This window comes from Paramormyrops kingsleyae, chromosome 15 (genome assembly GCF_048594095.1).
Source record: "Paramormyrops kingsleyae isolate MSU_618 chromosome 15, PKINGS_0.4, whole genome shotgun sequence".
Classification (NCBI taxonomy): Eukaryota; Metazoa; Chordata; class Actinopteri; order Osteoglossiformes; family Mormyridae; genus Paramormyrops; species Paramormyrops kingsleyae.
The window spans coordinates 14,334,979-14,348,920 of record NC_132811.1 but is presented as its reverse complement, the minus strand read 5'-3'; the positions used below and the strand labels follow the sequence as shown (position 1 = coordinate 14,348,920).

Genomic DNA, 13,942 nt, shown 5'->3' with positions numbered 1-13,942 from the left:
AGTGATGACTCCTCCTTCTTCCACCACCTTTTTGCTGAAATATCATCGCACTCAGACACAGAACTTATACTGGGAGGGGACTTCAACTTAGTACTTAACCCAGAATCTGACAGACGTAGTACAGCAGCTAGTTACCGTACTTGCCAATCATCTGAAACAGTAAAACAATATATGAATGATTTCGGCCTATGCGATGTCTGGCGTACTTTTCACACCACGCTCAGAGAATACACGTTTTTCTCACCAGTCCATCATTCTTACTCCCGGATAGACTTTTTTCTTACGAGCAATACAGTTATGAAAGATATATCTGACACACAAATTCACCCTATAACAATCAGTGACCACGCACCTGTCACTATGACGGTCACTGTAAAAGTTAGTGCACCACCTTTTAAACGGTGGAGACTGAATACATCATTACTAACGGACACAGAGTTTCTAGAAGTTATTAAAAAAGATTGGACAACATTTATTGAAACAAATGACCTGCCAGGTATCTCTGCGTGCATTCTCTGGGAGACAGCAAAGGCTGTAATACGAGGCAGAATAATTTCATATTCAGTACATAAAAAAAAGAAAGAAAAAGCACTCGAAACTGAACTAGAACAGAAAATTAAAACTTTGGAATCAGCACATGTTGCCTCCCAAGAAAAACACCTTCTCAATGACCTGAGAAAAAATAGAATTAAATTGCAAGAATTAAGAGACAAAAAAACTCAGTTTTACATACAGAGATTACGCTTGGACAATTTTGAACATAGTAATAAATCAAGTAAATTTTTAGCAAACCAACTAAAACAGAATAAGGAGAAGGCAGCAATCTCTTCAGTTACAGACCCCAATGGGAAGGCAACTCATAGCCTAGGAGAGATAAATAGGATATTTAGGGACTTCTATAAAAAATTATACTCACCTGATATTAATCCAACCAATTCTGAAATAGAAGAGTTCTTAAATAACATCGACCTACCAATATTAAATAATGAACAAATAACGGCATTAGAGTTACCTCTCTCAATAGTGGAACTTCATGATGCACTACAATGTATGCCTAACGGGAAAGCCCCAGGTCCAGATGGATTTCCAGCAGAATTCTACAAAACATTTTGGCCTCTGCTAGCACCACTCTTCCATAGAATGGTTATAGAAATTAAAGAAACTGGCAGCATCCCTCCAAATATGAATTGTGCAGACATTAACCTGCTCCTCAAACCTGACAAAGATCCTGCTCTCCCCTCTAGCTACCGACCAATATCACTTATAAATGCGGACCTTAAAATCATCAGCAAGGCACTGGCTAGTAGAATTGAAAAAGTGACACCTTATATAATACATCCAGATCAAACGGGTTTCATTAAAGGCAGACAGTCCACTAACAACATGAGGAGACTAATTGGCGTAATAGACTACTGCAACATTCAAAATAAGGAAGCCATAATCATGTCATTGGACGCAGAAAAGGCTTTTGACAGGGTCAACTGGAAATTTCTAATGGCAACCTTACTAAAATTTGGATTTCGTGAGAACTTCGTAACCTGGATTAAAATTTTATACAGTTCACCTAAAGCCTGTGTAAAAACGAATGATCAAATCTCCCCAAGCTTCACTCTCAGAAGGGGCACTAGGCAAGGTTGTCCACTTTCTCCATCACTATTTTCTATATTTATTGAACCATTGGCAGCAGCAATTCGGAATAATAATAATATCAAAGGTATTCAAACAGCAAGTATAACCCATAAAATTAGTCTTTATGCAGATGATGTATTACTTTTTCTTCAAAATACACAGGGTTCCCTCACGGAGACAATAAGACTTATAGATAAATTCTCCTCCATATCAGATTACTCTATTAATTGGAACAAGTCGACTACTCTTCCAATATCTTGTGACTTCCAGTCCAATCCAACTATCCCACTTCAATCTGGGAACATTAGATATCTGGGTATTAACATTTCTGCCAAGCTGTCAGATCTGACGCGATTAAATTATAGTCCGCTGCTTAAAAAGATAGAAGATGACCTTGCACGGTGGAACAATCTACCCACATCACTTCTGGGAAGAGTAGCTACAATCAAAATGATGATCCTACCAAAAATTAACTACATGTTCTCAATGGTTCCGAGTCAACCTCCGCGGACTTGGTTTAAATCATTGGACTCCTTAGTTTCAAAATATCTATGGAAATCCAAACCACCACGAATAAGTTTAAAAACTTTACAGAAATCCAAAAACTGTGGGGGTTTGGAGCTTCCCAATTTCTACAACTACTTTCTTGCCAATAGATTGATATATGTCCTAAAATGGACTACGCAAAATAACTTAGACCTTAACTGGTTGGATATTGAGCAAACTTTCTGTAATGATATTCGAGTCAAGGACCTGCCATTTATCAGTCATATACTTAAACGACATTGCTGTTTTAAGAGCATCAACATCAGCACATCGCTGACAGCCTGGTGGGAATTTCTTAGAATAAACCAAACTTCAGTGGTCCCATGCAAACTGACACCCATCTGGAACAACCCTGACATCCTGTTAAATAAAAAAGTGATAAACTTCCTGGCTTGGCATAATAAAGGAATCAAGCGCCTCGAACATATAATCCAAGACAATTGCATGATATCATTTGACAAAATTACAGAAACTTATAACATTGAGAAAAACAAATACTTAGAATATCTTCAACTTAAATCAATAATACACAATAGATGGTGCCGTAAGCAATTAGATCTGGAGCTTTCACCTAAAATAGCAAACTTCTTAATAACTCCAACTAAAAAACTACTGTCTAGGATTTACGTGCATCTAGCAGAATCTGATACAACGCTCTCACTCCCTACCCACAAATGGGAAAGGGATTTACTTATCAATCAAGACACTAACTTCTGGAGGCAAATTTGCTTGAATACCTTTCGAATGAATCGGAACTCCAACCTGCAGCTTTTACAATACAAAATTTTACACAGAACACACTACACAGGGCAGAGGATGTTCCAGATGGGTATCAGAGATACTGACATATGCCTAACTTGTAAGACGGATGCACCAGATAATTACCTGCATGCTTTCTGGTATTGCACACCGGTCAACGAATTCTGGCAAAGGATTTGTGAAGACTTATCGACACACCTAGGGCATCCCATCCCACCCTCCCCCTCACTCTGCCTGCTTGGGGACCTCACTGACACTAATATGGACATGAATAAATCTTGCATGCTTCTCACAGTACTAACCATTGCTAAGAAAACAATCCTTCTGAACTGGAAGTCAAAAGAGAATTTAAACATAAATCTGTTCAAAAATCTACTCTGGGATTATGTTTCCATGGAGAGGATGTCTGCCTGTAAGAAAAATCAATTGATCGATTTTGAAGACAGTTGGACTCCAATAATGAATTTTTTAACGTAATGTCGTCAGGGGTGGTGGGGCCTTGCCGTCACCGTCCCGGGTTGGGGGCTGGGGGTGGGGGGGCTGGGTTGTTGGGGTCCTCTGGTGTTTCTCTTGGCTGAGGGCGCGTGGTCAGTGTCTCTGGGTGGCCGCTGGCCTGGCCTGGTGGGGGCGGTGCGGGGGGTGGGGGGGTTCTGCCCCCGCGGGGTGGGTGGCGCGCTGGGGGGGGATCGGGGGGTGGGGCCTCTGGGTTCCGCCTGGGCCGCTGCGCTGGGGTGCGTGGGTTTGGGGGCGTGGGCTCTATCTGCTGGGGCCGCTGCTCCGGCTCCCGGGCGGGTGGTCGCCCGCATGCTGGGGGGCCTGGTCTGCCCGGGCCCGTTGCCTGGTGGGGACGGGTCGTTGTCTGCCGTTGGCGATTCCGGCGCGGGGCCCTCGGGCGCTGTGGGGTGGTTTGGGGGGGGCGGTGGGGGGAGCCTCTGCCTCGCCTGGGGGGGGGCCTGGGGTGGCCGGGGGGCGGGGGTCACCCCGCCTGGCTGGTCCGGCTCCCCGTTTGCCGGGGGGGTCTGGGGTTGTCCCGTCCTTGGCCGCTAGCTGGGGTCTCATCGGGCGTGGTGGGGTGGGTCTCTCCCGGTCTGCGCCTGGGGGGGGGGGGGCGTTCCCTGCTGCTGGGCTGCCTGTGCCGCCCCTGAACACCTCGGTTGGCCGTCCCTGCCGGCTGTGCGGGGTCAGGGATGGGGACTAATCGGGGCCAGTCGGGGATCTGGCCCCGGTGCCGGGGGGGGCCCACTCCTGGCACGCCCTTATTGCTCCCCTGGGTCCAACACCACATTTCACACAACACTAGGGCCTTGAGGGGCGGTGGGGAGGTGCGCCGAGACACTGCCCCTCAATTTTTACTTACATGTTAGACACCACATGACACTAGGGCTGAGGAGGTGGGTTGAGGCAGGTGGGGCTCTGCCGTCTGCCAGCGGTGGGGTGCCCATGCCTCAACTGCTCGCCCACTTTTTGCACCTTAGTCATATACGCAGTCCATATTACATTAGGGCCTTGGGGGTGCGGGGAGGGGGATGGGGGACTCTGCCATCTGCCAGTGGTGGGGCCCTCATACCCGAACTGCACCCACTAATTTTAATGCATAGTAGACATAAACACACAACTCTCTCACACATGTACATGCACACTTCACACCAACATGGGTCAGGGAGGGGATGGGGGCTGAGGGGCCCCCCCTAACTCTCTGTCTCTGGCCCTGTGCTGGTGGGGTGGCCCGCCGGGGGGAAGACCCATCATGGGGGGGTTCGGGTGGCCCTGGCGGGTATGGGCGGCCTCCTCTCTTGGGCCGCGGGCCGGGTGGTGCTTGGCTCTGCTGCGCCGTGGTGGGGCCCTGGCGGGCGGTCCGGGGAATCTTGGGACGCTCTGGGCCCTGCTAGGCGGATTGGGGGGTTCGGTCTGGGCTGGGCGGGGTGTCTGCCGCTCCCCGGTCGCCGCGGGTCCGCTCCCGGGTGGGGGGGGGGCTCTTTGTATGGGCCCCCCTTGGATCATCCTGCAGTGTTGGGGGGGAGGCGTGCCGGGTCGCTGCGGTGGGCGGCGGCCCGTCCTCCCGGGGGACGGGCTGGGGGGGGCTGGGGCTCCCCCGGTGTGTGGGGGGCCGTCCGCCGGGGGGTGGGGGGGGTGGTCCCGGTGGGTGGGGCCCTTCGGCCCTGGACCCGCCTGCCCCGGTGGGTTGGTTGCGGGTGGGGCTGGGGGGCTCGCCGCCCGTCCTCCCTCTGCGGGCCTCCCTGTGCGGGGGTTGGCGCCCCCTTAGTCCCTCGCGGGCTCCCTCTCGGGTTGGGCGGGTGGTTGTCTCTGGGATGCGTGGCTGTGGGCCCTTGTGCCGGGGGGGCAGTAGGGTGGCTTCGGTTGCCTGGTTCTCCTGCCTTCGCCTTGGGCCTGGGGGGGGGGGGGGTGCTGCCGCCTCCCCTGACGGCATTAAATGCCAGCACATCCAATGACAAATCAGGTCACACCTACACTTGCACATGCATACAAGACTGGTTGAGCGATCAATATCATTATTATTATTACTTTTTATGGTATGTTATAGATGTAGGAATTGAAATATACATATATAACGGTACGATTACGTGTGTGTATGCTACATATATATAATACCGATTTGTATTAATTATTATTAGTATCACTGATGTTGTTATAATTCTTGTTGTTTGATGAGTGTTATGTTTCTTATGGTTGTTTGTATTCTGTATTCCCCTATACTTCATCTTTTTTCCATCCCGCCTACATTATTAGTGTTATTATTTCTGTATACCTTTTTTTTTTTTTTTTTCTTTTCTCTCTCCCCCTCTCCCCATGGTGATTGATGTCTGTTATTGTTACGCTGTTGTTTTTGTACCCCCCCTGTTTTTCTCCTTTTCCACGGTACTGGTGAGTTCGGAGCGGCCACAATCTTTACTCTTGAATGTAATGTAAAATAAAGTTGTCCTCCGAAGAGGGGGGGTGGTGGTGGGCAATAAAAAAAAAAAAAAAAAAAAAAAAAAAAAAAAAAAAAAAAAAAAATATTGGCCAGCACAAAGTGGATGATGGTGGGGCAGTTCCTCTGGCCGTCTTCAGGCTTAAAGACGTAGCATTCTTTCAGGCCCTCTCCTTCGAACACCGTGGGGTCTATCTTAGGGAAGGGCAGCTTGTTCAGATGGGCCCATTTCTCAGCCAGGAGAAGTTCCTGGACAAATGGTCAGAGTTTCAAAAATATCTCCAGAAATTGTGCAAAGAATTCTGTACAGTCCTACACAAAACTGTCAAACAACAGGTTTTAGGATGAGTAGCACCAAAAGTACATTCACTCTTTTAATATATAAACATATATAACTTTGCTAATACTGATATCAGAATGCTCACATATTTAATCAATTTAAAAGATTGAATGTAAAGTTCAACTCATAGTAACTTGGACAAAGAATGACATATGATGATAGACAGTAGCAGAATATCCATCCATCCATTTTCTATGACCTGTTCAGGGTTGTAGTGGGTCCAGAGCCCATCGCAGAGGCTACGGGCACTAGGCAGGAAACAACCCAGGATGAGGCACCAACCCATCACAGGGCACACTCACACACCATCCGCTCACACACCATTCACACCTATGGGCAATTTGATAACTCCAATTACCAACTCCCTCAGCATGTTTTTGGACTGTGGGGGGAAACCGGAGTACCCAGAGGAAACCCCATGACAACATGGGGAGAACATGCAAACTCCACACACATGGAGCCACGGCAGAGACCCAAATCATGGTCCCAGAGGTGTGAGGCAGCAGTGCTAACCACTGAAGCACCGTGCCACCCTAGCAGAATATCATTTTGGAAGATAATTTAGGTCAGTATTTCTTAACGTCATAATTGTTGGATGTATTAAATAAAGGTCGAGGGTGAACAGCAAAGCTATTGAAGTCATAAGTTAATCTTATGTCATAATTGATGTTGATGCATTGAGATTTTTCATCGTACAGAAACAAGAACATGAATATCGACCTTCTGCTTGTCAGATCACTGACCTCGAAGGGTGGCATGGAATCACTCTTCCTAGCAGAAAAGTCGAATGATATTATGAGGTCCACGCCCCTCTCTGGCCTGAGGATGAGCGGGTATGGTAGGTTAAAGCTAAGGCCGCTGTCCACCACATGGATCTTCTTACTTGTCAGGTCCAGAGGCTCGTGGATGGAGTTAAACTCATTGTGGTCTGTTTCCAGGATTCAGAAAAGAGAAAAGAGGGTTTATGGAGCATCAGTAAGTATGTCTCCCACAGCAGAACGTAGAGACGTAGAGCTTTTCCATGACATGAGTATAGAATACAGGGTCGCAGGTGTGAAGTTGTTAATAAAATATAATTTTTTCGATTAATCCTTTTTAAAGATTTTGAGCTGTAAAATTCACAGACCTTTTTGGCTAATATGCATTTTTTTCTGGTCTTCTAAGTTAATTTCTGGTTAAACACAGGGCTGTATCAGACCTATTGCAACACAGATTTCAGTACCACTTAAATGCGTGTCAATGGGAATATTTGCTATCTGCTGTTCAGGCGTTAAAAGCATCACTGCACCTCACTTGCCCTGATGTGGGGAGGCTGGATCTGGCAGACGCCTAATATTAACTAGCAGCTACCTTAAACACGGTTAAAATGCCTAAAGTTAAACAGTCTGAAGTGTGGCTGTGTTTCACACAACGATTCAGTCACCAGGATGTCATGTAAATTTGTTAAGTATTTTGTATTTACTCATATTCACACATATATATATATACATACATATATACATACATACATATATATATATGTATATATGTATATATATTAACCACCTCATCTCTCGAAGTCTGGCACCAACCACCAAAGCAAATTCCTTGTATGTGTGAACGTACTTATAAATAATAAACTCGATTCTGATTCTGATTCTGAAGAGGTTCATGAACCATTTGCATTTACTTTGAAGCCTGCTAGTTTATACAGGCAGTTTCTACCTATCCTGCAGTCATGGTTTCCACCATCTTTCGTTGCTGAGTTTCTGGTCAGAAAGACAGACTTAACAGACCCAGACCTCTGACCGTGGTCACCTCCTGCGCCTCCTGCACCTCCTCCGGCATGCCCATGAAGTCCTTAGGAGTTGAGGATTGGACAGTGTGGCTCAGCTTTAAGCCCTGCATGAAGTTGTGCACCCTGCCAGTCCGGCACCCGCGGCTTCTGAAGATCGAGGCATTGCCAATACGGGACAGCATGCGTTGAGTCCAGTTCCCCTGAATCTGAGCTGCATTACGGACACAGAAGAAAAACCACAATGGGGGCCAGGAGGTATGTGCCATAAAGTACAGCTGAACAGAGACCTGCAGAGGATTACAGCCTACATCTCCTTCTGCTTCTCACCTGAACCTGCTTCTATGTCTGGAATACTATCAGATTCAAAGCCATCTGTAAAGTAAAACATTTCACAGGTTTATAAACTACAATGGGTGATATGTACAGTACATATCATGTACATATTACCCAGACAAAAGGTCTTATACACCGACGAGCCAAAACATTATGACCACTGCCATGTGAAGTGGGTAATATTGACGATACCATGATACTGTGATCTTCAATGATATGGGTGCGGCTCCCTCTTCACAACACACATGTGCTTTTATGCTGCTGGATTTGGTTTCATTTTGTGCTTTGTCAATTGTATCTCAGTGTTTTTCATTATTTTAATTTGTTTTGCTTTGCTTATATTTCATTTTTTGTATTGCTCATTGTGAAGCACTTTGGCTACGGCACTATGGTTGCCGTCGTAAATGTGCTATATAAATAAATTGCCATTGCCATTAAACACAGAAGAAAACCAGACACAAGCACAGGATGATTACAACCTACATCTCCAGGTTCTCACCTGAAAATGGTTCCATGCCAAAGTTTTCATCTCCCTCAATACTGTCAGACTCCCAGCCGTCTGTAAAACCAAATCATTTCACAGGTTTATAAACTTCAATGGGAAACATCCGGCTTATGCATTTAATAAACTATATGGACAAAACTGTTGGGCCACGTGAGTCAACAGTGTGTTGGCAACTTTTACACAATATGAGTCTCAGCACTCAGCAAGCCTGCACTATTGTCTGTCACTTTGTGGTTTCTGTTGTTCCTAAATGCTTCAACTTTGCAATAACACCACTTACAGTTGACTGGAATATCCAGCAGGGAAGAAATTTCATGAACTGACTTGCAAAGGTGGCATCCTATGACAGCACCATGTTTGAATTCACTGACCTCCTCAGAAGGACCCATTCTTTCACAATGTATGTAAACCTGACTGTATGACTAGGTGCTTGATTTTACACACCTGTGGCAATGGGTCTGAATGAAACACTTGTTAGCAATGATTAAGAGGTGCATCCTAATACTTTGGTCCATTGAGTGTACATACATACTACCCAGATAAATAGCCTTACACACCAATGAGCCAAAACATTATGACCTGTCCCACGTGAAGTGTATATTATTCATTATACCATAGAAACAGTGCATGTCTTGATCTGGGATATAACCAGAGGTGGAAATTTCAGGTCCAGAAAGTACAAATCCAGACCAGGATTTTGTTTCAACCAACCAGTGGAGTACTCTGTAACTGTGACTCTTTATGCTAAACTGGTTGGTTGAAACTAAATCACGGTCTGGATTTGTACTTTCTGGACCTGAAATTTCCACCTCTGGATATAACAGATAAAAAGCTGACATTAGGTACTCATAGTCAATATGGTGAATACAGATGAAATGGGCAGAGATAAAGATCTAAGTGACAAGGGTCAAATCATAATGGCCAGATGACTGGGTGAGAGGGAAGCTTGAGGGGTGCCCACGGTGCGCCGTGGTGAATACCTACCGACGCTTTTCGGAGAATGGAAAACTATCGATGCACCAACAGGGAGTGCTGGAAGACCGAAGCATTTCACAGGTTAATAAATGACATACTACTCAGATAAATAGCTTTATATGTATGTACATTCAACTCCAGAAATACTGGTATCCCTCAAGAAAATGAACAAAAACATTAACATAATATAGATAACAAATACATTGATTCCAATTCATTCATTTAATAAAAAATAATTCTTGCAAAGGTGTTGGTATATCTTAGGAATATTCTGTAAAAACTAAATGTGCAAAATTTTTGGCACCCTTGAAGAATACTTTAAATAAAACCAAAGGAATTTGTGTCTTTGAGGAAAAAAACATGTGTCTGGATATTATTTTTAGCGTCTAGGAGCTTTGTTGTTGCCTATGGCCATATCCTGTTCCATTGGTTTAGACAGTCGTGTGAAAAATAAAGTATACCCTCTTTCAGTTCTAAGGTTTTACGTATTAGGGCATACTAAAAAAAATCATCTGGTCCTTAGCCGGTCTTAAAATTAGGTAAATATAAGAACTTATTGTTTCCACAGGAATTAAGAGGGCAGGTAGCAGCTAATAAAAGGCACTGGATTAATTAATTTATCATCAGCAAGTCTGACCACCTCTATAAAAGCAGTAGTTTTGGCAGTTTTATTGGTCTGGGGCATTCAGGTGTGTGTTAGTTCTAGAGTTCACTGCATGTGCGTCTGACCTTGGTCCAGTTCATTGTAAAAGTTTTCTCCTCCCACCATAAAGGTAGACTCCAAGATTTCTGTGAAACCAAAACATTTGAGGTTTACACAGGTCAATGGAGAACACTCAGCTTATGCATGTGACATACACATACTACCCAGATAAATAGCTTTATTTATAACAAGTATGTGTATTACAGTACATCTGCAGAGAGAGACATGCACACATATCTCCTTCAGACTCTGACCATGGCCATCTCCATCTTCCTCGTTATCTTCGTCTTCTTCCACAAAACAGTCAGAAACCCAGTCTTCTGTAAAACCAAAACATTTAACAGGTTTATAAAATACTATACATACTATAAATACTACTTCACTTGTATCCCCCGGACTCCCCCAGCACCCCCCATGTAATCCCTACTCCTCCCACACCCCACAACCTGTACAGTTTCTAGAATTACTGGATAGATCAACTGGAAATGTAGAAGCCAATAAATGTGCTTTCATTTTATTGCTCTGAGACACCTAATTCTGCACCTTCAGCTATTCATTACACATTTCCCTACCAAGTCGGCAGTTAACTATATTTCTTTGTGTATGTTTTAATGTTCATGTCATAAAATGTAATTTATATTATTTATATTCTTTATATGCCTCAATTATACTCCATTATTACTTTCTCATTCGCACTATGACCAACATTTTCTGTGTTGTAACTGTAACAGACACACCAATGGTAAAACTAAGTAACTACCATAAAATATTAATCAGACACACATTCAGACCCACTGTGATTTTCTTCTGAAATCAAATGCTACTGCTACCAAGATTGTTTTTCACTGTACACACACAAGCTCCAGTTAACGGCAAAAAACTGGCCCACAGGCACACTGGGTTGTACATAAAATCTGTATAATGTACCAGATCCCGAACTTGACAAATCACCAGATCTGCGCCTGTTCTTTCATGTGCTGAACAGGACAAGGGTTAAGTTATATGATAAAATTCCCCCACAAAAAATTATGCATAGTGCTGGGGGGGGGTTCACCCACGGTAAATTTCGCTAAACGAAATTGTCACAGTATCAATAAAATACTACCGCAACACCAGCCACACCTACGCCACACACTCTCCCCACCTCTGCAAAGGTTCTTTATTAAAAGCTTAAGCTATATTCCCACATGATACAATTCACCAACCAGACAGCAGACTGCTATAGATATAATTTGCCAAGTCGGGGGACTGGGGATGAAAAAAAATAAGAACTTTGTTTTTGATCAGTCAGAAAATCATCTCACACTCCACAATATGAGAAGCATTGACCTGTACAGTGTCTCTGGGAAGTTTGAAAAACACCCACAGAATACATTTAGATGGCTGTGTTGACAAGCTGGATTCTGCAGCATCCCTCTCCATCCTATAATGCCATCTTGCACTGCTGCCTTAATTTGGGGGTGAAAATAAGCGTCCTTTTCTACTCCCTTGCAAATCTGCCATTATAATAGCAAACCACCAAGACACAAGACCACCTGGTAATGAGAGATGACACTCTGATTGGCTTATAGCATGTGATGCCCCAAACACACCCATGACTAATTATGAGACTTAATGCATCATGGATCATGTGCCTGGTGCTGTGACTATTTTTCTGACATTAACAAAAGTGGGCTTGCCACACCCTAAAAGAACATGCGCAGAGTGTATGCTTTTGTTTGTTAAAACAGGGCCCTATGTGTTTATGCGTGTGTATATACACACACACACACACACACCCAAAGCATGAAATGCCTCTTACCCTGCTTCTCTGTCACGGTGATCATCCCACCGCATGGCGATCCCATGAGTCGACTAAAGAGTATGGAGAAGGCGCTGCCCCAGAGCCCTGCAGGACACAAACATCCCATAACACAACGGCTTCCGCCAGTCTGACTCCCATCTGAACTTGGTGAGGAGACAGTTGTTTCACTCGAACACTAAGGCACTAACATGCCAACTCGAAAAACACTTTAAAGTCAATGCAGAAGGCAAATGAAGAAGGATTTAAATAAAACTCTTTGTATCAACTTTTTAAAGTATTTATGAGGCTTAATTAACAAATAATCTTTGTACAGTTTACCCCATTGGATATTCACCTATTGACAACTAACTGCATACTGTCATGCCCCCATCGTGAGAATGCAGCGGCATCAGCCCCACCTGGGTGGAAACACCTGCTCCATTCCGTCTCACCCTGTTCTGCCTCACGTTCTGCATGAGGTATTGCTGACTGCAGGTGAAACATACTCAGCGTTCCTTTCTCTGTCCTCTGTTTAGCCCTGATATGTCCTGCCTGCCCTCCCTGTCCCGATCCCAATCCCGTTCCCTTCGAACCTTCGCCGTGTGCCTCTGTCCTGAGTGTTCAGTGCAGGACTGATTCCCCAGCTTCTAGTTCCCCATGCACTGCGACCCCGACTCTGATTCTACCTGCGGATTCCAGTTCTGTTTGACTATGTCCTGAAATAAAGCCCCGTGCATTGCATTCTGGGATCCTGAGTTTTATTACCATACTTCACCCATCCCACACACACCACAACTTAATATAACAAGACAGTGGGACAGTCTGCATCTCTTACACCATGTGGGTGCGCTGTTAGCTTGCTTACCTCCTAGCTCAGTATGAAGTTAAATATTTCTAAACATACCTGTAGTTAACGATAATTTGTCATGGATCATCACATTTCAATAGGTTACAGTATGTGTGATTAGAAACATACATTAAGCAGACAACCCACTTTCAATGGGTTTTTCATGTTTTAATGGATGGGGATTGAGAGAAGCTTAGAACTTATTCTGTAATTGTACAGAATAAGTGCCTGTCTCTATAGCAAGGGCTGCTTTCGTCAACTCTCAGAAGTATCTGAATGATTCTATTAATTGTTCTCTTCCTCTCACATGAGGACAAAGTACAACCATCTTATGGGCCTATAAGATAAACCCACCACACATGGGAGTGATGAGTGCTCCTGAAGAACGAGGAACCCCATGCCCCCACCTGGAGTTGGAGAAAGTGCTCAATGATGCCACCCTCTCAGCATCTCTCCCAATCCTGCAGGAACCACCGTGTCTCTTACCCATGAGGAAGTGAAGGGGGCTTTCCTCAAAGCGCTTCACCACTGATCCCGTGAAGAACTTGCTCCCAAAGAGATCAGGAGTCATGAAGGTTCCATACTTCGGCATCCCAATCTCATAAGGGCTGAACTCCACCCAGTCTGCCCAGCCAAAGATGAAATGCAAAATACAAAATTCATGGGAATGCATGTTTTTGCTAAACAATATGCTTGTTTACTTAAAGGACCTGAATGTATTTAATTTTTCGGTAGGGCTACAGTAATACAGGTCATTTCACCATGGACATGCATATTGAAGAGCTTCATGGAATGGACTTCCATAGCTGAGCAGCT

General features: G+C 44.6%; 1 protein-coding gene across 1 annotated transcript in view; it reads right to left on the bottom strand.

Moving 5' to 3' along the window:
* LOC111840084 (cytosolic phospholipase A2-like) overlaps positions 1-13,942 on the bottom strand; it is a 33,668-nt gene that overhangs the window by 4,782 nt on the left and 14,944 nt on the right. Inside the window, exons 11-18 of the mRNA XM_072699990.1 lie at positions 13,613-13,750; positions 12,298-12,384; positions 10,751-10,816; positions 10,523-10,582; positions 9,803-9,850; positions 8,813-8,872; positions 6,947-7,131; positions 5,960-6,112 (exon numbers count right to left, since the gene is read on the bottom strand). Coding sequence (XP_072556091.1) covers positions 5,960-6,112; positions 6,947-7,131; positions 8,813-8,872; positions 9,803-9,850; positions 10,523-10,582; positions 10,751-10,816; positions 12,298-12,384; positions 13,613-13,750 — 797 coding nt within the window. The remainder of the gene's footprint in view (positions 1-5,959; positions 6,113-6,946; positions 7,132-8,812; positions 8,873-9,802; positions 9,851-10,522; positions 10,583-10,750; positions 10,817-12,297; positions 12,385-13,612; positions 13,751-13,942) is intronic.